Below are 25,470 nucleotides of genomic sequence, written 5' to 3' on the forward strand. Positions count from 1 at the left end.
TGGGTGAGAGTGATTGAGACAGCTCACACCACTCTCCTTGGGCACTGGATGATTGAGCCCTTTGAAGCAGGTGGGAATCTCTGACTGCAACAGTGAGAGATTAAAAATGTCCATGAACACTCCAGCTCTTTGGTTGGCACAGATTTTCAGTGCCTTGCCAGGTCCATCCTATGTTAGTCCCATATTTTCTTGTATCCCTTTAAATGTTTTCAATTTAAATTTACATTTTTAAATTTAGAGACACAGCACAATAACAGGCGCTTTTAGCCCATGCCACCCAATCACACTCCAATTGACCTACAACCCCCGGTACATTTTGATCAGTGGGAGGATGCAGACACGGGGAAAATGTACAAACTGGCAATGTGGGATTCGAACGCTAGTGCTGTCACAGTTTTGTGCTAACACTATGCTAACTGTGCCGCCCAAGTCTCGTTACATTTATCATCACACCAAAGAGAAAACCCCTACCTCTGTCAACCTTCATAGGACATGCTTTCCAATCCAGGCAACATCCTGGCAAATATATCCTGCACCCCCTCTAAAGCAGCTGCATCCTTCTTGTAATGAGGGGACCAGAACCAAATGCAATAGTCCAAGTGTGGCCTAACCAGAGTTTTGTGGAGCTGCAACATTACCTCACTGCTCTTCAACTCAGTGTCCCGACTCATGAAGGCCAGCGTGCTGCCATATGACTTCTAAGCCACTATTGGTTTTTTAAAAATAATCTAGTATGTTAGCAATGAATCCTGAAGTCATTGCTAACATAGTGTACTTTCTGAAGTTGAAGTTTGTGGGGGAAAAAATCCTATTCTCAACTGCTGAGCACTAAAGTCCAGGCTGGCAGTACAATTCAATGTTAGAAGAGGCATCTCATTGTTGAAGGTGCTGCTTTTTGCCTGCAGTGTTATGTTGTGATTCTCTTGGGTCAATGCAACATTTTGTAGAAAAGCATCTGAATATTAAGTACAAAAGAAGCAGGTCATTTGGTTATTATCCTGTTGGTCACTACAATCTTTCTGTACCTAAGATGCTACAGTTCCCAAGTATTGCTATTTATAGTGTTTTTGGAACATTTTGTAGGTCATGAGCCATCTCTTTGAACTAATGAACCATGGATCATATATTAACACTGGATCAAATATCCAAAATGTTATTGACAAAACCAGCAATCTTTGTTTCTGGGTCATTAGTTGGGAGTATTGAGAGGTGTTGATACTTCCTCTGTACCACGTCTGCACAACTAAATACTGTTCCAACTCCATCTTCATATTTGCTGACAACACCACAGTAATGGGCTGGGATTCAAATAACAATCAGACCAAGTACAGGAAAGAGCTTAAAAATCAGTAAATTAAACAGCCGGCACTCAGGCAAGTACAATAACACCGTGGGAGTTTCAAACAGCGAGCGATTGGGCCATTTAAACTTTGCGAGAGTCGCAAACAGCAGACGCTCAGCACATTTAAACTTTCTTCTTCTTTGGCTTGGCTTCGCGGACGAAGATTTATGGAGGGGGTAAAAAGTCCACGTCAGCTGCAGGCTCGTTTGTGGCTGACAAGTCCGATGCGGGACAGGCAGACACGATTGCAGCGGTTGCAGGGGAAAATTGGTTGGTTGGGGTTGGGTGTTGGGTTTTTCCTCCTTTGCCTTTTGTCAGTGAGGTGGGCTCTGCGGTCTTCTACAAAGGAGGTTGCTGCCCGCCAAACTGTGAGGTGCCAAGATGCATGGTTTGAGGCGTTATCAGCCCACTGGCGGTGGTCAATGTGGCAGGCACCAAGAGATTTCTTTAGGCAGTCCTTGTACCTTTTCTTTGGTGCACCTCTGTCACGGTGGCCAGTGGAGAGCTCGCCATATAACACGATCTTGGGAAGGCGATGGTCCTCCATTCTGGAGACGTGACCCATCCAGCGCAGCTGGATCTTCAGCAGCGAGGACTCGATGCTGTCGACCTCTGCCATCTCGAGTACTTCGACGTTAGGGATGTAAGCGCTCCAATGGATGTTGAGGATGGAGCGGAGACAACGCTGGTGGAAGCGTTCTAGGAGCTGTAGGTGGTGCCGGTAGAGGACCCATGATTCGGAGCCAAACAGGAGTGTGGGTATGACAACGGCTCTGTATACGCTTATCTTTGTGAGGTTTTTCAGTTGGTTGTTTTTCCAGACTCTTTTGTGTAGTCTTCCAAAGGCGCTATTTGCCTTGGCGAGTCTTTTGTCTATCTCATTGTCGATCCTTGCATCTGATGAAATGGTGCAGCCGAGATAGGTAAACTGGTTGACCGTTTTGAGTTTTGTGTGCCCGATGGAGATGTGGGGGGGCTGGTAATCATGGTGGGGAGCTGGCTGATGGAGGACCTCAGTTTTCTTCAGGCTGACTTCCAGGCCAAACATTTTGGCAGTTTCCGCAAAGCAGGACGTCAAGCGCTGAAGAGCTGGCTCTGAATGGGCAACTAAAGCGGCATCGTCTGCAAAGAGTAGTTCACGGACAAGTTTCTCTTGTGTCTTGGTGTGAGCTTGCAGGCGCCTCAGATTGAAGAGACTGCCATCCGTGCGGTACCGGATGTAAACAGCGTCTTCATTGTTGGGGTCTTTCATGGCTTGGTTCAGCATCATGCTGAAGAAGATTGAAAAGAGGGTTGGTGCGAGAACACAGCCTTGCTTCACGCCATTGTTAATGGAGAAGGGTTCAGAGAGCTCATTGCTGTATCTGACCCGACCTTGTTGGTTTTCGTGCAGTTGGATAATCATGTTGAGGAACTTTGGGGGACATCCGATGCGCTCTACCATACTGCAATCCACTGAAGAGGTACTGGGCTTCTCCTCCAGGAAAAACAAGGACTGGTTTGACGAAAACAGCCAGGAAATCCAGGAGCTGCTGGCAAAGAAGTGAGCTGCCCACCAGGCTCACCTTACAAAGCCGTCCTGTCCAGAGAAGAAACAAGCCTTCCGTCGCGCATGCAGCCATCTTCAGCGCAAACTCCGGGAGATCCAAAATGAGTGGTGGACTAGCCTCGCCAAACGAACACAGCTCAGCGCGGACATTGGCGACTTCAGGGGTTTCTACGAGGCTCTAAAGGCTGTGTACGGCCCCTCACCCCAAGTCCAAAGCCCGCTGCGCAGCTCAGACGGCAAAGTCCTCCTCAGCGACAAGATCTCCATCCTCAACCGATGGTCAGAACACTTCCAATCTCTTTTCAGTGCCAACCGCTCAGTCCAAGATTCCGCCCTGCTCCAGCTCCCTCAACAGCCCCTAAGGCTAGAGCTGGATGAGGTTCCCACCCTGGATGAGACATATAAGGCAATCGAACAACTGAAAAGTGGCAAAGCAGCAGGTATGGATGGAATCCCCCCAGAAGTCTGGAAGGCTGGCGGCAAAACTCTGCATGCCAAACTGCATGAGTTTTTCGAGCTTTGTTGGGACCAAGGTAAACTGCCTCAGGATCTTCGTGATGCCACCATCATCACCCTGTACAAAAACAAAGGCGAGAAATCAGACTGCTCAAACTACAGGGGAATCACGTTGCTCTCCATTGCAGGCAAAATCTTCGCTAGGATTCTACTAAATAGAATAATACCTAGTGTCGCCGAGAATATTCTCCCAGAATCACAGTGCGGCTTTCGCGCAAACAGAGAAACCACTGACATGGTCTTTGCCCTCAGACAGCTCCAAGAAAAGTGCAGAGAACAAAACAAAGGACTCTACATCACCTTTGTTGACCTCACCAAAGCCTTCGACACCGTGAGCAGGAAAGGGCTTTGGCAAATATTTAAACTTTACGGGTGATTTAAAGGGACATCGCATGGACCATTTAAACCCCATGCGAGCTACCAGCAACGGGCCAAAGGCCAGGTAAAGAAGACCTGACCACGTAGATTCAGGGGTGGCGGAGTGGGGGGGGTTTGCTACAGGTCAACCTGAGACGCCGGGACCTGAGGTTTCTGCTCCTTACCATCCTCTTGGCCAATGTATAATCCTTGGAGAACAAACTTAATGAACTCCAAGCCAGACTTCAACATCAGAGACACATTAAGGAGTGCTGCGTGATGTGCTTTACAGAAATGAAGCTAAATGCGGACATACCGTACATGGCGCTGCAGCCCAAGGGCTACACCCTCCATCGCACTGACTGAAGACCACCATCTGGAAAAACCAGAAGTGGCACCGTTTGTGTCATCGTCAATTCATCGTGGCACACAGACGTGACGGTCATGCCCCAGTCCTTCAGCCTGACCTGGAACACCTGGCGATCAAGTGTCGCCCATTCTACCTGCCGAGGGAGTTCACTCCCATCATCCTGGTCGCAGAGTACATTCCAACCCAGGCTAATCTCAGGCTGGCACTGGAGGGACTGAGCACTGTGATTAAACAGCCATGAGACGGCACATCCTGATGCCATCCTGATCATTGTGAGAGACTTCAATCCGGCCAACCTGAAGAAGACTTTGACAAACCACCACCAACACATCATGTGAGACCAGGGGAACCAACACACTTGACCACTCCTACACCATCATGAGAAACACATACCGAGCCATACCATGACCACACTTCGGCAAGTCTGATCACCTGGCTGTACTTCTGCAAGCAGAGACCAAAAACCACAGCATCAGTGGTGAAGACAGCTAAAGTATGGTTGAGGGAGGTGGAGGAGCATCTGCAGGAGTGCTTTGAATTGGTGGACTGGAAAATATTCAAGACTCATCCATGGACTTGAATGAATATACAAGTGTCACCAACTTCTTCAAGACCTTCATGGATGAGTGTGTGCCCACGTGCAAATACCGGATGTTCCCCAACCAGAAGCTCTGGATGAATCAGAGAATCCACATCCCAAGAACAAGGGTTTTTAAGGCCATGGATCAGGATCTATACAAGAAGTCCAGGTATGACCTGTGGAAGGCCAACTCCGAAACAAAGTGGCAATTTTGGAGGAAGCTAGAGACGGAGACAGATACATGCCAGCTATGGTAGGAAGTGCAGGCCATTACAGCCTAAAAAGCAAGGGCTAACACTAGGCCCACTTTGAGAAGAAGAAGAAGAACCAAGCCATGTCTACTAGAATCCCTGAAAAGACTGAGGACCCTGTGATATCTGTTGCTGAGGGTGACTGCAGAACATCATTCGAGAGGGTGAACCCTTGCAAGGCGTCAGGCCCTGTCTGCATACCTGGCAGGGTTCTGAAGATCTGCACCAACCAACTAATTGGAGTGTTCACAGACATTTTCAACCTCTCACTGCTGCAGTCAGAGATTCCCACCTGCTTCAAAAGGGCACCAATCATCCCAGTACCCAAGTAGAGTGGTGTGAGCTGACTCAATGACCCAGTAGCACTAACATCTACTGTGATGAAACGCTTTGAGAGGCTGGTCATGACCAGAAATAACATAGATCTGGACCCTCTGTAATTTGCCTATCGTCACAATCTCTCCACACTAGATGCAATATCACTGGTTCTCCACTTAGCTCTGGATCACCTCAAAAACAGCAATTCATACATACGGCTGCTCTTCATAGACTACAGCTCGGCCTTCAATACTATTAATCCCTCAGTACTGGACAAGAAGCTACAAACTCTAGGCCTCTGTACCCCACTCTGCAACTTGATCCTTGACTTTCTCATTGGAAGGCCACAGTCAGTACAAATTGGAAACGTCTCCTCCTCACTGATTATCACACAGGTGTACCCCAAGGATGCGTGCTTAGCCCACTGCTCTACTCATTATACACCCACAACCGTGTGGCCAGACACAATTCCAATGCTATAAATAAGTTTGCTGATGACACCACAGTTGTTAGCAGAATCACAAATGCCAATAAGGAAGTGTACAGGAGGGAGATAGATCAGCTCGTTGAATGGTGTAACGACAACAACCTTGCGCTCAACATCGACAAATCCAAGGAGATGATTGTGGACTTCAGGAGGAAGTCCGGGGATCACGACCTAGTCTTCATTAAGGGCTCAGTAGTGGAGAGGGTCAAGAAAACCTCAAATTCCTGGGTGTCAATATCTCCAAGGATCTGTCCTGGAGCCTTCCTGTTGATGCAATCACAGAGTCTCACCAGCAGCTATTCTTAGTGAGGTGTCTGAGGAGATTTAGTATGTCACTGAAGACTCTTGTAGACTTCTACAGGTGTACGGTGGAGAGCATTCTGGCTAGTATGAAGGTCCCAATTCTCAGGACAAGAATAAACTCCAAAGGGTTGTTAACTCGGCCTGCGACATTATAGGCACCAGACTTCACTCCAAATAGGACATCTACATGAGGCAGTCTCTTAAAAAAGCAGCCTCTATCCTCAAAGACCCCCACCACCCAGGGCATGCCCTTTTCAGTCTGCTACCATAGAGGGAAAAAGTATAGAAGCCCAAAGACGAGGACTCAATGAAACAAAGACAACTTCTTCCCTGCCCCGCTGCCATCGGATTCCCGAATGATCAATGAACCAAAGACACTGCCTTACTTTTTGTGCACTATTATTTTAATTTCTTTTATCTTAATGTTGTAAGATGGTTATAATATGTGTGTTTGCTCTGTGACGCTGCCTCAAAACACTGAATTTCATGACTTGTTCATGACAACAAATTCTGATGCTAAAATCTGGTGGCAAGGTGTCAAGAAAGCAACCATAAATGGGTCAATTCGCAAAAGAAAACTCACTCTACTATGCATTTGGTGATAAATGAACTTTAAAAATGTCATGTTGAAGGTAGAATTGAAACGAGAGATGCTGCCATAATGGGCAGACTTGATAGAAAACCAACAGAAGAGATGCCAAGAAGTAGCAGCAGTACACTAGCGTGGTGATTTTACTCATAAAAGATTGCAGAGCACAAATTATTGAGCATTGTGGCCATCAGTGACTGTGAACAAGGCGAAACTGACAGTCAAGCTGTTGTAATCCATTGTCAGTAGACTGGAATTAATGCAAAACATGATGATGGAGACTCCTGTGTTTGAGCAATCTCAACGCCTTTCATTCATAGCAAACATGACCCAGGTTGTATTGTTGTCCAACCAGGAGACTTTCCATGGTGCTGTGAGTTAATTTGTCTTTAATTTTTCTTTTTCAGTCTTTTATTGGTTTTTGAGAAAATAATATCAAATGCATAGATTCATATGATATATTTGGGTAAAAGTAAATTGAAATTACAGATAGTAAACAACTGTAAACAAGATGCGTATGATCCATGTTGTCGATTTATTTAGAAAAAAAGCTGGAAAAAAATAATTAAAAATCCTGTAACTAATATAGTTCTAACCCCAACCTGATTATCTGAGCGATTACAATCAATGACCAATTTCAATACTAATAGTTTTTTAAAAAATGAAGAAAAAGAGGAAAAAAATAAAAATTTTTGATTTAGGAAAAAAAAGCAAAAATAATTGATTTATAAATTTTGAAAATATTGGGGAAAAAACCCAATGAGAAAAAAAAATCTTATACTCCGTTATCAGTGATTGGTTTTCATAAATTTTTATTATTAGTCCAGTTTTGTGTAATTCCTTTTTTTCCCCCACCCTCTATTCAAGACATTGGATATGCTCAATGGTCTCGGTTGAATATTAATCTGCCAAATTTAAATTACTTAATTAACATTTATTTTCTATTTACAGATTAGGAATTTCTTGAACTCCTTAACATTGAGACCTCCCCAAGACTTAGATTTTAATCTTATCTGTGAAGTATATAATTTTAGACCTAATCAGAAAGGACTGTTTTCAGTCCTTTATGAATTACTTTTAACAAATTAAATATGGAATGTAAAATAATACAATATTTGGATATTATCAACAAAAAGCTTATTTACGAGAAAGATTAACTCTTAGAAGATGATGAAGTAGAAACAATAATATCAAATTCAAATATAAATAAGATTTTATCTTTGTATTTATTACTTTTAAGGGGGGTAAAGAAGAAAGATTTATATAAATCGAAACAAAGGTGGGAAATAGATTTGGGTATAGATATAACTGATAGAAATTGGACACAAATATGTTATGATAATATGAAAAATACAATAAATGTTAGATATAGAGTGGTACAGTACAATTTCATACATCAGTTATATTTTACACCACAAAAGCTTAATAGATTAAATTCGGATAAATGTTTTCAATGTAAACAGGATATAGGTACTTTTTACATTCTACATGGATATGTCCCAAATTGAACTCTTTTTGGACTAATTTAATAGATTTTCTTCAACAGGTAAGGGGTGTGAGACTCCTATGCTATTTCTTTTCGGGGGGTATTTCATGGATTGACCCAGATTTAAAGTTGGATTGGTTTCAAAAGAAATTTTTAAGGATTGCGCTGGCAGTTGCCAGAAAATGTGTAGCTGTTTCATGGAAATTGGATACGAATTTGGTATTAGATAGATGGCATGGTGAAATGCAAAGTTGTATACCTTTGGAAAAGATGACATAATTTAAAGAATAAATATGAAATTTTTTTTGAGAATTTTGTTTCCATATATGCAAAAGATTGGTGTTATAATTTTATAAATTCCTGTAGTAAGTGAAATGATAGACTATGGTTCGAGGCTTGTCACTCCCAGCCGTAGCTCACCTTAATTTTTAACTTATTATTGTTTAATGTTTTACTTACACCCACACACACTCGTAGATTTTGACCAAGCATTATATTTTATAAAGTAGTGTTTTAATTCATTATATATTTTAGTGGTTTTATTTATAATTGTAGAGGTTAGCATAATTAGGTCATAATTTAGTATAAAGTAATATCCAGTATTTTTTATACAATTAATCTATTTTCGTTTTGTGGTTTTTCTTGCTTTTCTTGGGGGTTTTTCTATGAAGGAAGGGGAGAAAAAATTATAAAATGGCATGAATTGATTTTGATCTTTATTAATTTGGCTATGTATGTACTTGTTACATGTACCAATAAAATAAAATTTAAAAAAAAATTACTTTTAGCAATAGTTCTTTATCTAACATTAAGAAAGTTTGGGAACATGACTTTCAACAACAACATGGGAGCCTATTTTAAAAAGTATAGATTCATCCTCTCTCTGTGCTAGTCATTCCTTATTATAATTTAAAGTAGTCCATTGAGCCCACTATTCCAAAGTTCAATTAGCTAAATTTTACCCCAATATAATCCTCTAAATGTGATTACTGTACAACTCAGGAAGTTACTTTGTATCATATGTTTTGATTATGCCCCTCTCTTTGTAACTACTGGAAAGAGGTATTTAGTACACTATCTTTAATTCTTGATATAAATCTCTATCCGAGCCCTTTTATTGCTATTTTTGGAGTGAGTGGACCAATAGACAATTTTAACTCCATATCAATCCCATGTGGTTGCTTTTGCTTCCTTGATTGCTAGAAGGCTCATCTTGCTGTGGTGGAAAGATGTCCCTTCCACGCATACACAATGGTTATTGGATTTGATGGCATCCCTCTCTAGAGGAAACTACTGTCTTTAATTTTTCTAAAGTAAGATTTACTCAACTACTAAATTTAAAGTAACATGGAATCCATTTATTGATTACTTTCATGGGATATATCTAACATTATTCTATAAATTAACTCTTCCTTTCCAGACATAATATAATTCTTGCAGCAGATCTGTGTGTGATAGATAGGTGTGTGTGTGTATATATATGTATGTATGTGTGTGTGTGTGTATATATATATATATGTATATAGGTTTGTTTAGTGTACAGTATATTATAAATATTTCTATCTGTTTTCTTTGTTAGGAGAATTATTTCTAATGTCACATTTTCACTCTTTGGAATTTATATATGATACTTATACCATGTAGGCTTGGCAGACCATTTTAATTGTGTTATTTCTATCTTCCTTCTGCTGTGTATATTATGAAATGTTAATTAAAAAATTGAAAAAGAAAGATTTGCTATCCGTTGTCCATTTGAAAATTATTTAAAAATATACATTTGTCAGAAGACAAGGCGCCCACCCCATATTTCCACATTTTTCTGCATGTAGAAATATGGAGAATTCAGGAGTTGTCTGATCATTTTTGTCAGTGTATTTTTGCTTTAGGTATTAAAGAATGGTCCCATCTTTTGGTATTTCAGTGTTCTGGTTGACTTTAGCAAATGGTTGGAAGAAAATGTCTTTTTTAGGATACTGCTAGTCAAAGAGAGATTTGATAAAATCATGAGAAACATGGCTTTTGACTCAACCTGCCCACACCAACGAAAAGTCTCCCATCCACACTACTCCCACGTGCATGTGTTTGTCTCATATCCCTCTAAACTTGTCCTATCCATGAATATGTCAAAATGTTTCTTAAATGTTGTAACAGTACTTGCCTCATCTACCTCCTCTGGCAGCTCGTTCCATAGACCCCCCCACCCTTTGTGCAAATCAAAATGTTATCCCTTGGCTTCCTATTAAATCTCTACCCTCCTCAACTTAAACCTATGTTCTATGGTCCTTAATTCCTCTACTTTGGGCAAAATTCTTTGTGTTCACATATTCATAAGTGATATGTTATTTATTTTTTTAAAAGTTTCTGATGTAATTCAGCATGTAAATAACTAGTTTCACGGCCCGGTGAAATGCTATCCCAGCCTGCTCAGCCCCTCGCTGTAGCTCAGGTCCCTGAGTCCTGGCAACTTCCTCAAATCTTCCTTGCACAGTAGCCAAAACTGAGCACAACATTCCAAATGTGGCCTTACCTCTGTCTTCTGACACTGCAATGCAAATTGGAAAATTATTGGATAAATTCCTGTGAACTGAAGATGTTGTTGAAGGATTTACTTATGGAGTGTTGATCTGTTCTTCCTCTTGCAAGGGGTCTGACAATTGCACATTTCCAGGACTTTTATTCAAAATCTTGAAGCATGAAATATTTAATTTCTGATTTCTTAAGGGTCTTGCTCTAGCTTGTACTGCCTGGAGATCCAATTTTAAAGAAAAGTACTCAAAACATCTAGTGGAATCATTATGAGTAGATTAATTTTATCTGGTTGGCTGAAGAAATCAAAGGGGGTAAATTATTAGGTTTAGATCCCAAATCCAATGTTGATTGGTAGCAGTAGCCAAAAGAGGAAATCTTTATAAAAAATGTCATTGGATCTTTCTGTGTGAGCAATGTCATTTCCCTTTACCGTGCATTTCCATTGATGGCATCAGCCTCTATTAAGCACTATATAATCCTAATGAAGGACTCAGCCCGAAACATTGGTTGCTTTTTACTTCCTATGGATACTTTATGGTCTGCTGAATTTCTGCAGCACATTTGTGTATTGTACTTCAGATTTTCTTGTTTAACTTGATCCGAATTGGTCTTGCCTGGCATCTTAATATAAGATCTCTACTTTAAATCACATTTTCTTTGATCACTAGGACCTAATGCTCCGCCATGGTTGGAGGACAGGAGCAATTGTGCCAGAATTGGAAACCGAAATCGGCATCATTAACACTGAGCAGTTTACACATGGGTTGACTTGGTTACAAACCCTAACAGGCCTTCTGGAAAGGCTACAGGTAATGTCACGTCGTGTATTATGGTTCAGAGAATCCCTGTTGATATCAAGTTCCTCCTTTTGAAAGGTATCTTTGTTGTCATTTCATCATCTTGTTCTCTTGCAATGCCGTAGGAGGCCATTTGGCCCTTCAGTCTTTGCTAGCTTTCAGAACAACCTGATCAATTTCCATTTACAACCCATTCTTGTCCACCCGTTCCACCTTGATTCTCCCACCACCAACTTACTCCAGGGGTAATTTGCAGGAGCCAATTATCATCCTTTCAGGTGTGGGATGACACCAGAGAGCCTGAGGAAAACCCAGGGTCATCGTGAGGTGAACCTGCAAACTCCATTCAGGTGGCACCGTGTGTCAGGACTGAGGCAGCAGCTCAGAGTTGTGCTTGAAAGTTTCAGAGTTGTTATTTGCTGCTTTTCTCAGGAAAATTTGTATTCATTTCAATGCAGAAAGAGAAAAAAGTGTGATTCACAATCCAAGCGACTATTATTTTAAAGCTTCGAAATGGGTTTCAGTAAGCAGTGGCTAAGTTCAGAGCACCACAGTATGAATACCTTGTTTCTTCAACAAAAGCACTGGTATAGTATGGTATTCTGAACTATATAATCCATGGTTTAAATTTATTCAGGTTAAATTCTGAAAGAAACTTTAAAAAAAATTGTAAAAACAAGCAGCACAAAAAAGTTGGCTGCCACTGGTGCGGACACAGGAGTATAGAGAGCTGGGAGACAGTGTAGCTCCGAAGGGTTCAACCGCCTGGCCGTAATGCGGGCAGCTCCGTACAGGCTTTAAACGGTCTGTTAAAGGAGCCAATAGTGTTTGTAAGTAAAATCCAAGCAGAGGTCTGCGCCCAAAATGGTGGCTCCTATGCTCGATTGTGGCTACAAAGGGTTGCAGACTTGGGGGTGATCAGTGGGCTGATGCAGGGCACCTGAAACGGAGAGCGCTCCCTCTGAGAAAGGAGAGTTAGAGGAGATGATCCTACTGGGAAGGTGATCCAGTGAGGTGCTCAGCAGCTGAAGGACCCACACTGGCTGCGGGTGACTTGCAGTCAGGGGACTCCAAGGGTTGTGGGCTACTAGAGACTGGCTAATAGGAACAAGGTATTGGTGTCAGGATTCAAGAGGGGACTGAGGGCAAGAATGGTACCTGAAAGGCCTTGGATACTGAAGGCTTCCTGATCATATCAGAGGTTTGGATTGGGAGCTTGGTTTGCAGAGGTTGTGGGAGCGCTGGAGGCAAAACCAGACACTTATTTACTCTGAAGAGGCCCTCTTGTTTCTTTCTCTCATACTGTTTGGGGCGCTAGGTGGCTCTAAACAACTCTTTGTCTGCCTTATGGCAGGCAGAAGGCAATTTCATGTAATAATACAGAACATGTAATATTACATGACCATAAAGGAATCTCGAATCTTTGAAAAAGACCACTTTAAAATGTGACTCAATCAGAAGATCAGAATTTTTCATTTCCACATTGTCTTAAATCTCCTCAGAACTCCATGATCGTGCTTTAAATTTCAATGCAAATTAATTCATTGGATAACAACAAACCATCAGTAAACTACTACTAATTAAATTGAACACATTTTCAGTCACTGTTCTAAGCAGCATTGCCATGTTATGTGATAATTCTTCATTAGAATAGTAACTGAAATGCTAATTCATCAGTAAATGAGAAAGTTTGTATTCATTGTCTGGGGCTGTTCACAATATATTTTATCAACAGGTCTATCAGGATGCAGAGTCAAAGCAAGTGCTTGACGAATGGATAAAGGAGAGACAAGAATTAATGTAAAGTATATTTTTAATTTGCTAAATTGGAGAAGTTATAAGCTTTGTCTTGAATCCAATTGCAAAGTTCCAACTTGCAGCCCTTTTGTCTCTAGTTTTCTCTCCGTGCTGTGGTTAAATTGCCACAGATTGTGTGCCAATAATATGATGATACAAGTGGATTTAAAATAAGTATTTTTGCCTCGTCTGGAAAGTGAGTTGATTGTGGAATCTGGAGCCACCATCCCACTTGCTAGTGAAACTGACTGGAGGGGCTAAATGGTGGATGTTGTATTCATTCATCAATATAAATAGGATTCCCAAAATAGGAATATTCTTGCATAGTGTGAAAGTAGACTCTTGAGTTGCTTGCTTTTCTTTTGTAGGCCATAAGACGTGGTAGTAGAGATGGGCTATTCAGCCTATTGAGTCTGTCCCGCATATTTAATTATGAGCTGATCCATTTTCCCACTCTGTCCCACTGCCCTGTCTTCTCCCCATAATCTTTGATGCCCTAGCTAATCAAGAACCTCTCAATATCAGTCTTAAATGCACCCAGTGACCTGGCCTCAGCTGCCTGTGGCAACAAATTCCACAGATTTTCCACCCTTTGGCTAAAGAAATTTGTATGCATCTCTGTTCTAAGTGGACACCCTTCAATCCTGATAATGTGCCCTATTCTAGTGACTCTCATCATGGGGAACAACCTTTCTACATCTACTCTGTCCATGCCTTTCAACATTCTGCATGTTTAAATAACATTCCCCCTCATTCTCCAAAAATTCCAGAGTACAGACCAAGAGCTGTCAAATGCTCCTCACATGATCATCCTTTCATTCTCAGAATTGTCCTTGTGAACCTCCTCTGAACCATCTTCAACATCTTAAACGGAGAGCCCAAAACTGCTCACATTACTCTGTGAGGTCTTGCCGGTGTGTTATAAAGCCTCAATATCACATTCCTTCTCATATACTCTATTCCTCTTGAATTCTCCTTCTTCACCAACTTTACATGCAAGTTTACGTTCAGATTATCCTGCACGAGGACTCCCAGGTCCTTTTGAATCTGGGTATTTTCAATTTTCTCCCCATTTAGAAAATAGTCTGCCTGTTTGTTTTTCTACCAAAGTACATGACTGTCCACTTTCCGACATGTTATTTCATTTGCCTCTTCTCTGCACATTCTCCTAATCTGTCTAAGTCCTTCTGCAGCCTCCCAGTTTCATCAACACAACCTGCTCCTCCACCTTCCTTCGTATCATCTGCCATTCATTACATAATCCTTCTTCTTCTTTGGCTTGGCTTCGCGGACGAAGATTAATGGAGGGGTAATGACCACGTCAGCTGCAGGCTCGTTTGTGGGTGACAAGTCCAATGCGGGACAGGCAGACACGGTTGCAGCGGTTGCAAGGGAAAATTGGTTGGTTGGGGTTGGGTGTTGGGTTTTTCCTCCTTTGTCTTTTGTCAGTGAGGTGGGCTCTGCGGTCTTCTTCAAAGGAGGTTGCTGCCTGCCGAACTGTGAGGCGCCAAGATGCGCGGTTTGAGGTGAAATCAGCCCACTGGCGGTGGTCAATGTGGCAGGCACCAAGAGATTTCTTTAGGCAGTCCTTGTACCTCTTCTTTTGTGCACCTCTGTCTCGGTGACCAGTGGAGAGCTTGCCATATAACACGATCTTGGGAAGGCGATGGTCCTCCATTCTGGAGATGTGACCTACAGCGCAGTTGGATCTTCAGCAGCATGGATTCGATGCTGTCGGCCTCTGCCATCTCGAGTCCTTTGATGTTGGTGATGAAGTCGCTCCAATGAATGTTGGGGATGGAGCGGAGACAACACTGGTGGAAGCGTTCTAGGAGCTGTAGGTGATGCAGGTAGAGGACCCATGATTCGGAGCCGAACAGGAGTGTGGGTATGACAACGGCTCTGTATACGTTAATCTTTGTGAGGTTTTTCAGTTGGTTGTTTTTCCAGACTCTTGTGTAGTCTTCCAAAGGCGCTATTTGCCTTGGCGGGTCTGTTGTCTCGAGATAGACAACAGACTTCCATAATCCAAATCATTAATATCCAACACAAAAAGAAGTGGGCCCAACACTCGCCCCTGTGGAAGACCACTAGCAACTGGTAGCCAATCAAAATATGATCCTTGTATTCCAACTCTGAGTGTTGCCAATCAGCCAATACTCTACCCTCACTATTATGTTTCCTGTTTATACATGGGCTCTGATCTTGTTAAGTAGTCTCATGTGCAGCACCTTGTCAGAGGCCTTCTGAAAATCCAAGTACACAACACCCATTACATTTCCCCTATCCAGCCTGCTTATCAGTTTTTCAAAGAATTCCAATAGGTTTGCCAAGCAATATTTCCCCTGAAGGAAAACCTGTTGGCTTTGGCCTATATTGTCATCTGCCTCCATGTACTTCGTAACCTCATTCTTGATAATCGACTCCCAACATCTTCCCAGCTATTGACATTGGGCTATCTGACCTACAATTTCCTTTCTGCTGCTTCCCCCCCTTTCTTGAAGAGTGGGGTGATGTTTGTGACTTTCCAGTCTTCCGGGACCATACCAGAATCTAATGATTCTTGAAAGATGCCTCCACAATCTTTACTGCTACTTCTTTCAGAACATGAAGGTTCTCCCTGAATATAGTAACTGCACTTCCCTGATACCCTTCAAACATCTGACACACTGCTTGTGTCTTCCAGTGAAGACTGATGCAAAATATTCATTAAAAGTTCCTCTGCCATCTGCTCGTCTTCCATTATTATTTCTCCAGCATAATTTTCTGGTGATCCTGTATTTACTCTCACCCCTCTTTTACTCTTCATATACTTGAAGAAGCGTATTGTATCTTTTTTGACATTATTTGCTAGCCTTCTTTCGTACTTCATCTTTTCACTCCTTAATTTTTTTAGTTATCTGCAGGTTTTTAAAACCTTCCCAATTCTCTATCTGCTATTTTTTTTTCTTCCTTTTAGGCCCCCTCTTTTGCTTTTATGTTGGTTTTGATTTCCCTTGTCAGCCACATTTGTGACATTTTTCCATTCAAATATTTCCTCTTTTTTTGGCATGTATTTATCCTGCACCTTTCTCCTTGCTTGCAGAAACTCCATCCTTTGCTACTCTGCTGTCTTTCCAACTAGTGCATCCTTCCAACCTACTTTTCCTCTCTCATGGCACTGTAATTTCCTTTATTCCATCTTTTATTAATACACCCCAGTTGTAAATGCAGGTTGGTAGTTGGTATTGAAGGGGGGGAATGGCTTTTGAGCCTAGATAACAAATTGGACCCAGAAGGTAGGAGAGACTGGAGATCAATTCTACTCTGATTCTTTTCCTATCCTATTGCACTGTTCGGTATGAAGTGTCCTTGGGAAGCAAAAATTTGTATTGGTTTAGGAAAAGTTGCAATTATTTTTTTTTTTAAAATTTGGACATACAGCTCTGTAACAGGTCTCTTTATATAAATTTTTTTAAAAATTGTAATTGTTTTTTTTAGCAACTCCAGAATCTGTTTTTACCCCTCATAAAAACTTGATCCGGGTGCTTATGTGCAAGTTGCCAAAAAATACGAAAACAATTTCAACGCCGGTATGTTTAGCGTAGTGTAACATTGTTACAGTGGCAGCGATCAGGACTGGGGTTCGAATCCTGTGCTGTCTGTAAGAAGTTGGTATGTTTTCCGTGTCTGCATGTGTTGGAATTGTTTTATTTTAAGAAACTTGTACATAAGCATCAGGGTCTGTGTTTTATGAGGGGTTAAAAACAGATCCTTGTGTTTACTATTACGAATCGTGCCTAACGAGCAGCAATAGACAATTAACCAGACAGTGTTTAATTTTAAACCACTCATTTTATTGCTTACTCTTAAGCTATAGTCTTATCTCTTAAACTATCCTAAACACTAAATCTATCCCCAGTTATGCACAGGTGTCGTGCAAACCATTACAGTCCAGGCCAAAATCTAGAAAGTTACTTCAACAGTGAATGTGAAAGACTGAACTTTGAAGTTTAGGCCTTTGAAATTTAATGCCCAGTATTAATTGAGCTGATAGGAAGACGGGAGTTGTCGCTGCTACAGACTCACGAATTCTTCTTGCTTTGCCTTTGGAGAAGTGTCCAACCACACGAGCTCCGGTCATAACATTCCTGGTCCGTTGGTAGGCAAGACTCAAACTGGGAGGCCTCTACGAAGCTTGCAAAACCCTGGCACCAGTCTCTCCAAGTGACCCCCACTGTTAGTCACAATCAAAATGAAGCACTTTGCTTCACAGAAGGCCCTCCTGGCATAGATTAATCCACTGAAAAGGCCCAGTCATTTACAGAGCATGCTTTGCTCTGAATTCCAGAAAAATGGCTGGCCACATGAGCTGCTTTCAAAAGCTAATTTCTCTTCAGCAGTCAGAATAGTTCTCCCTTTGCAAAATCATAATGTCCTTGCAAATGTATCGAATTCGGGAACGGGCTGTGACAAACCTTCCCTCAGTTCTTCCAATGCATCAAATTATCGCTGGGCTGTGACTTGTTTGTGTGAAATGTTAACTGTGACTGTCAGAAATAAAACTTCTCACACATGAGTCTCTTTAAAACTGATGACACGACAAGCTTTATTTACAAGTCTGCAGAGTTGGACTCAACTGGCTTCTCACCAGTTAAGCCCCGATACATACAGTGCATTGATTTTTATACCCTTGTTGTTTGCCCTTCCCCTTCTTATTAATACTGTTTTAATTGGTTAGTATTGCAAAAGCATTCTAAGTACAACTGCATTTTTAATTATCACGTTCGTTACGTACGCTGCGAACTCTACATACACTAAATTCTGTTTCTCACCCTTCTTATCAATCTTTTGTCTCCTGCATGTCTCTCACTATGACCATGAAAAGATATGTTTAAAAAAAAACATATCCAGCTGAACTTTTTGTCCTTGGCTGCTAGTAAGCTCCCTGTCCGTTCTGGCTTCCCTTTTTATGATTAATCATCACATTTTAACTTAAGCCATTTTAACCTAAATTCTCTATCTCTAACAGTGACCATTCAGTTCCTCCTATCTATAATATCTCATTCAGTGATAATCCCATTTTACTAAAATGGGAGCATGTAAAGAGTGCAAGTTGCTTAAAAAAAACAAACCATTCAATCGTTTTTAAACCAATACAGTTATTTTGTTTCCCAAGGATGCTTCATGGCAAACAGTGCATTAGGATAGGAACAGAATCAGTGTAGAATTGATCTCCAGGACCCAGCATGGTGTTTTTCCTTCCCTTGCTCTATGTTACCAGTCATTTCCAGTTCCATTGGTTAATTCTAGATCATCACACCTGGTAGAGAAACAACTTTATTGCTTTCTTGGCCAATCACTGGACTTTTTGAAAAAACACCAAATGTTAGAGGTCAACTTCGATTTAAATGTATCCATCTGTGCTCCGAGCAGGTGGATAGTAATAAAGCTACTGAACTCTGTGGAGTAGAGCTCCAATAATACATTCTGATCTGACGCATGTTAGAGCTGTTTTGAAACTGGTTCATGCACCTAGGCTCTACATTCCAGTGGTGACTAAGTTGGAAACCCATAAAGGTAGAATGAGGTCAACCATTCTTCAATGAGGAATTTCCATGGTACACCTAAATAAGTGTGTTTGTGCTAGAGTCATTAATGATTGGCAGTTTTGTTCTTTTTTAAAATTTGACAAATTTTATTGAGTAAATCAGTTTAGTTTAATTTGTGGACTATCTTAAACATTTAATATTCCTGACTTCTTTTGAGATTACAGAAACTATACTGTTAGAACTAGTAAAAACGCCTTGCTGGAGAACTAGGAGAAACAAAGGTGGTGCTGTTGTGGCCTGGACTACCGATCTCAACCTTGCCAAGGCCAGACAGCTCTCGAACACCTCCTCTTACTTACCCCTTCAACAGGACCAAAGAACATCAACCCACTGTCCCTAGTACTATCTCTAACCTCACCTCAGCACTTCTGGTCATCTCCCTCCAATGATCTCCAAGCTTATTGTTTCCTTCCCTTGCACTACCTGGTTCTCCCTCTCCTCCAAGATGCGCAAACCTAATTATCTAGATAGACCCATTGTTTCTGCAGTCTTACTACTGTTTGAACTGTTTTCACGTTGAATGGAGAATTACAAAAACATTTTCATTGATTTAAGCTGGGAAGTCTTAACACCCCCACCCACAGCCAAGTAGGAGTGTTTCTCACAAGTCATAAAGTGCCATCTGCTCTGTTGGATAAACTTTAAACTGCTTAAGGTTATTTTTGTTTCATTTTGCATTCAAGGGGAACAAATTCTCCCAATGTTCTAGCGCGTATTTTATCTCAACCAACAGCAAGCTGCTTCACCTGATTGCCACAGTGCTCTGTAGTTGAGCACAGGATTCTACTTCAAAGAGTAATCACCTGGAATACAGGGTCACAAAGAGTAAATGGGAGATATTTTTGTTATTTGCTTTGGTTAATGAATATACCAGCAATTCCTGAAAATGTAACTAAGGAAGTGCTTTTGACTGTCCTGAAGCTGCATTTTAAGTAAGGAGATTAGAGATAATCGAGCCATTCTGTTGCAGGGAGGTGGCGTTGCACGTATCCAGCAAGTACAGTAAAACTAACTGGCTCACACATTGCTGAGTCAGAGATGTTGAAAAGAGTGCTTGATAAAAGAAACACTATCAGAGACACACTGAACAGGATCCTGTTTTGCAGACTGAACCACAGTTTGTAGCTTTCAATATTGTCAATACATACAATAATGCAGGAAAATGAAGTACCATTTACATGGGAGAATCACTAAAAATGATTACATATTTCTAATTAGCAAGCTAATAAAGTAAAATCAAGCAGCTGGCAAAAAAAATTGTGTAAGATAAAAAACCAAGGTTAAAATGGCACTCCTCACCGTTAGTTCTCCATTCATACAACGCACACTCGAGCAACCGGAAAACTTGGTTATCCAGCATCTATCAATCCCTGTAGGTACCAGATACCAGGGGTTTTACTGTACCAGAAAAGGGGTTCTCCCACTTAATGGAAAAAAAAAACATGTTTATTGATCCATGATGCAATGGAATTAATAACAAAGTGGTCTTATACCGATAGTCTCGTGTGACAATTGTTGTAATAAATGATGGGTCATACCTAATAAATAACATTACAGGGTTATGGGCTTTGATTTGTTCAATAAGAGTTGGGGAAGGAGACTACAAGTGAATGGAAAGAGGTGACAAAATGCTCATGTAGGGTTTTTAAATTTTATTACAGGTCTTTCACAAAGAACTTGTTCAACCCCCAGTTTGGGAGCATTTTCAGAACACACCACAACCCCACCTATTTTTCCCGAAGGTTGTGCAGATTCTCCGACATCTACATGTCTTCAATCAGCTGCCTGCTTAACTATGACACTACCTACACTTTCTATCCCAGGCGGACTCCCCTGCAACATGAAGCACCCCTCTGGATAGATCAACTCTGCACCGGCTGCATGAAAACTCCCTTCCTGGAAGAGATGGTACACATCCGATAAACTCACCCAGATCACTTTTTCAGTTCTGGTTCAAACAGGGCATTTCTACCTCGTACACCACGAGAGGTTATGCCACAGGTGGGATCCTTTGAAGAAGCGTGATTGGACATATAAATGGAAAATGAGTGTGGTAGGATTAGTAGATGGCTGTAATCTAAACGATGATTGAAATGGTAGTGACTTGTGTTGTTACCCCTTGCTAGATCAGGCCCTTTACTCCACAGTGCAATTCAGTTGATGTCCTTGTTGGCTGCAGTCTCTCTATAACTGTTGGCTCTGTAGATTTTTCGGGATAGCTGAGAAAAGCGCAAGGCCGAAACATATAGGCATTTGTCCATGTATTACAGCTGACTGGTGCAAATACAGATACTTAGCATTCCAAACTGAAAGTGTATCATCATGTTGGGCAATAAATCTTCAAAACAAATTCTTGAGTATACAAGAGTTAAAGAAGAACCCTAGCTCCCTGTGAAAGAGACTATTAATACTTCTGTTGCACCATTTGTAGATGTTTTAAAACTGATAGTTAAAGGTGAGAATAATCTTTTAGTATATTTCATTGGGTGTATTTATGGATGGTTTAATGCTCTAGGTTACTGAAGGAAGCTTAAAGGCACTTTGGGAGTGTTTAGGAAATGGATTTTTACTTATCGAGTGAAATGTGTATTTGCTGTTACAAGGTTGCCACCCAATCTCAACGAGATTAGCATTTTCTGAGTTCCATTTATACTGATTTGAGTAATTAAAACCATATTGAATTGTTAGTAAAGTTGATTGAATCAAGAATCAAGTTTTTTGAAGCTGTAATTTCCAAAATTGCATGTTCCTTGTCATCTTATTGACAACATCATCTCATGTGTCACTATTAATATCCTGGCGCAGGGTTCTGTGAGTGCAATCTCACTGTTAGGCAAAGTTAAACCTCAGAGATGTACTAAAGTACAAATACATATACTTATCTAAATAAGCATACTACTAAAATTATTGCTTATTAGTCACTAAAGATGTTTTAACACAAAGGTCTTTGAAATCAAGTTCATGCTGCACAAATCATGAAAACAACAAGCTGGATAATGTGTGAATTGATGTATACGATCATTTACTCCTGAGGCACAAATGCCTGAGAAGAAATTCAATGCTTTGTCAAGGTTATTTAAGCAGACATTAAATGCAGTTATTTTGTGGCGTACTGTTAAATATTTTAATGTGGTTGTAACATTGTTACTGTGCTCATTAAATTATGATTAGAACACCAGGCTGTACCAAAGTTTTTTTTTCTCATCTTGCATCTCTCGTCCCCTGCCCTCCATCTGCCATGATTGTATCTTTGACAGATTATCTGATTGGCTGTCCAGCCATCCCTATTGTTGCCAAGGACACTGATTGTCACATTGCACATGGGAGTGAGGTTTAATGGTGCAAAATGCTCAATTTAAGAGGACTCTTCTGAGGGTTTTGGCAGGCCACACAATATCCACAATATATCCTTGTCAGGCTTCTCCTGTACATGCCAGTGCGATGGTTCACTGTGGACGTGGACTTGCACTCTGCTCATCTGCAACCCCACCAGTTCTGCGTAGAGAAGACAACTGCATGGAGAAGGATGGCAAGACTTGGATGTGCACAGATTTTGCATGTTATGTGACTTGCCAGAAATCTGAGCGTAGGGATGTCCTTCTCCAAACCTCGTCTAAGGATTTGGCACAGGATGTGGATCCCCTTCTTGTAAGTAGGCAAGTGTGGATTGTATTGAACCAGCTGGTGTGGACCCAGATGTTGGTAGGCTTTTGTTCTGCTGCAATGGAAGACAGGATCTCTGCCCTCCGATCTAGCAATCTGTATGACCACTGTTCAGAGCTGTCACAAGCTTTTGGATGAATTTGGCAACAGTATGATCTTACTCCCTCTCCCAGCAAACCTGACGAGCACCAATAAGTGTTGGATTGGGAATCTGCTGTCCTCTTACAGGATGACACCATTTATGCCCTCACTGCCAGCGCCCTGGCAGTTTGAAGATCCAGACTGCTGCCTCTCAAGTCATCAGAGTGCCAATCTTTCTGAACACAGGACTGTTTGGTGTTGTCCATTGCAGCCATCTTCCTTCTCTACTTTTGTAGGAGCCATCTACCACCTCAGCAGCAATCATTGCAAGGGACCACTCTGCCAATGTGCAGGGCAGGCAAAATCACTTAGAAGATGGGAATAGAAGACAATGCAAAGGTAAGATGTATTAGTTCACAATCTGGTAACGTTTTTCTCTGTATAAACATACTTTGATATTTCATAAGTTCAATGAGAAGGTCACTGACAAGGAATATTGGCAAGGAAGTAGAGTGTCTTTGTGTATTGAGAATCATTGGGATGTGCATGTGGTTGACTCCACAATTGTCCTCTAAACCACTTATTCTCATTAAGGGTTCTACCCCTCCCTCACCCTGCCCAACCCCCAGGAATCACAGCATATTTAAATAAAAGCCTTGTTTTCTTTTCACCTCATGTAACAATTTTTATAAAATGTTTTTTATGTTGTCGGTAAGAGAGAAATAAGGAAGAAACCAAAACTTAAGTGCTTCACTGAGAAAGGGACCCATAAACTTTGAGCAGAGTTCTGAGGGAGGCCATAGCCAAAATAAGGTTGAGAATGGCTGCTCGGAAGCCTTGTCTGTTTTTCACTTACCTCACAGAGTGGGACTGCCTCTACCTGCTTCTATCCCTGGAGATCAAGGTGAACCTGCTACTGCTGCTCCAAACTCCCTGACAGTCCAGGGAAGGCCTAAAGTGTGCTTTAGCAGGACTGATGGATTAACTTCAGAGGAGACAAAGTAAATTATGGAGGCCTGTGTAGCCCTAAAATGGTGGAATTCTAATTAGTGCATTGTAAGGTGACTGGTTTCCTTGGTGTTGAGAAGATTAATTGAAATGGAGGAGGGGTAGAAGCAGTTTCAATAAAAGGGAGCTTGAGCAGATCTTGATGTGAAGAAAATGGGCAATCTCTTTCAGATATTTGTCAAGCAATGAATTCTGCACTAATTAAAAAGTGAACGAAGAGCATTTCAAGATGCTTGGACAAAGAAAGTCTCGTTAATTAAATTACTTTCTTTTGTATGGGAAGGAACAATCAAGGCCTTTCATTTAACATTTAGCAGCAGTAATGCTGTGCTTTAAATTTTACATTCAGTCAACTTCTTTTGAAATTATTAAATTTCCTTTCAATATTGTCTCCAGAGCGCAATTTATTTTTCTTCCACTTAATTTTTGTTCTGCAGCACTTTTTCCTCTTCGCCCCAGGAGGCCATGACTTGCAAGATTTTCATTGGCAAGTGAATCGTTGAGATATTTAGTCCAAGAAATCTTCACATGTGTAATCCTAGATCCTGGCAGTCAACAGTCCCAGTGTATCACAAAGAAGCCCATTGTGGGTTTTTTTTGCCTGTGCACGTTGTACCAGGGTTTGGGAGCAGGGCCGACCTCTCTGAGGCTTCACTTTTCCTCCTGTTGTTAATATAAGGCTACCACCCAAGACAGATTTCCCCCAGAACCCCAGTGGAGAACTGTTGATCAAAAGTGAAGCCCTGTTGAGTAGATTAGTATGATACCCATGGACATTTGCGGTCAATAATCCAAAAAGAATCTGCTTTGAAAGGAATAGTTTAATGTGCTAGGATTTATAATTGTAAAAGAAAACGTTACGTTAACATCTTGAAAATCGGCATCAAGAGTTGGCATGTTGGTTTGTATAATTGTCTCCATTTGTGGCAGTATTATGAATTATATAGATCATATTGAAATGGTTAGTTTCATGGTTATATTTTGGGGAATTCAATACCTTATCTGAAGAATGGTAAAGGAAAAGTTGATAGTCATGAGGGCTGTTCAACTTGTGTGGTCTGCACCCCCTTAGAATGAGCTGTTCAACTTGTGTGGTCTGCACCCCCTTAGAATGAGCTGTGCCAACTTGTGTGGTCTGCACCCCCTTAGAATGAGCTATTCAACTTGTGTGGTCTGCACCCCCTTAGAATGAGCTGTGCCAACTTGTGTGGTCTGCACCCCCTTAGAATGAGCTGTGCCAACTTGTGTGGTCTGCACCCCCTTAGAATGAGCTGTGCCAACTTGTGTGGTCTGCACCCCCTTAGAATGAGCTGTGCCAACTTGTATGGTCTGCACCCCCTTAGAATGAGCTGTTCAACTTGTGTGGTCTGCACCCCCTTAGAATGAGCTGTGCCAACTTGTGTGGTCTGCACCCCCTTAGAATGAGCTGTGCCAACTTGTGTGGTCTGCACCCCCTTAGAATGAGCTGTGCCAACTTGTATGGTCTGCACCCCCTTAGAATGAGCTGTGCCAACTTGTATGGTCTGCACCCCCTTAGAATGAGCTGTTCAACTTGTGTGGTCTGCACCCCCTTAGAATGAGCTGTGCCAACTTGTGTGGTCTGCACCCCCTTAGAATGAGCTGTGCCAACTTGTGTGGTCTGCACCCCCTTAGAATGAGCTGTGCCAACTTGTATGGTCTGCACCCCCTTAGAATGAGCTGTTCAACTTGTGTGGTCTGCACCCCCTTAGAATGAGCTGTGCCAACTTGTGTGGTCTGCACCCCCTTAGAATGAGCTGTGCCAACTTGTATGGTCTGCACCCCCTTAGAATGAGCTGTTCAACTTGTGTGGTCTGCACCCCCTTAGAATGAGCTGT

At 41.5% G+C, this 25,470-nt stretch overlaps 1 protein-coding gene across 15 annotated transcripts in view; it reads left to right on the forward strand.

Moving 5' to 3' along the window:
- Nucleotides 1-25,470, forward strand: part of LOC138763304 (5'-nucleotidase domain-containing protein 2-like) — a 130,764-nt gene that overhangs the window by 66,642 nt on the left and 38,652 nt on the right. For 5 of the 15 annotated variants that reach the window (XM_069937209.1, XM_069937210.1, XM_069937207.1 and 2 more), the window contains exons 12-15: nucleotides 11,346-11,486; nucleotides 13,210-13,274; nucleotides 20,524-20,770; nucleotides 22,903-23,005. In XM_069937209.1, the coding sequence (XP_069793310.1) occupies nucleotides 11,346-11,486; nucleotides 13,210-13,274; nucleotides 20,524-20,770; nucleotides 22,903-23,005 (556 nt within the window). Of the gene's footprint in view, nucleotides 1-11,345; nucleotides 11,487-13,209; nucleotides 13,275-20,523; nucleotides 22,038-22,902; nucleotides 23,006-25,470 lie in introns of those variants that run through there. The other 10 variants (XM_069937205.1, XM_069937212.1, XM_069937204.1 and 7 more) reach the window with 4 other exon arrangements.

This window comes from Narcine bancroftii, chromosome 5 (genome assembly GCF_036971445.1).
Source record: "Narcine bancroftii isolate sNarBan1 chromosome 5, sNarBan1.hap1, whole genome shotgun sequence".
NCBI lineage: Eukaryota > Metazoa > Chordata > Chondrichthyes > Torpediniformes > Narcinidae > Narcine > Narcine bancroftii.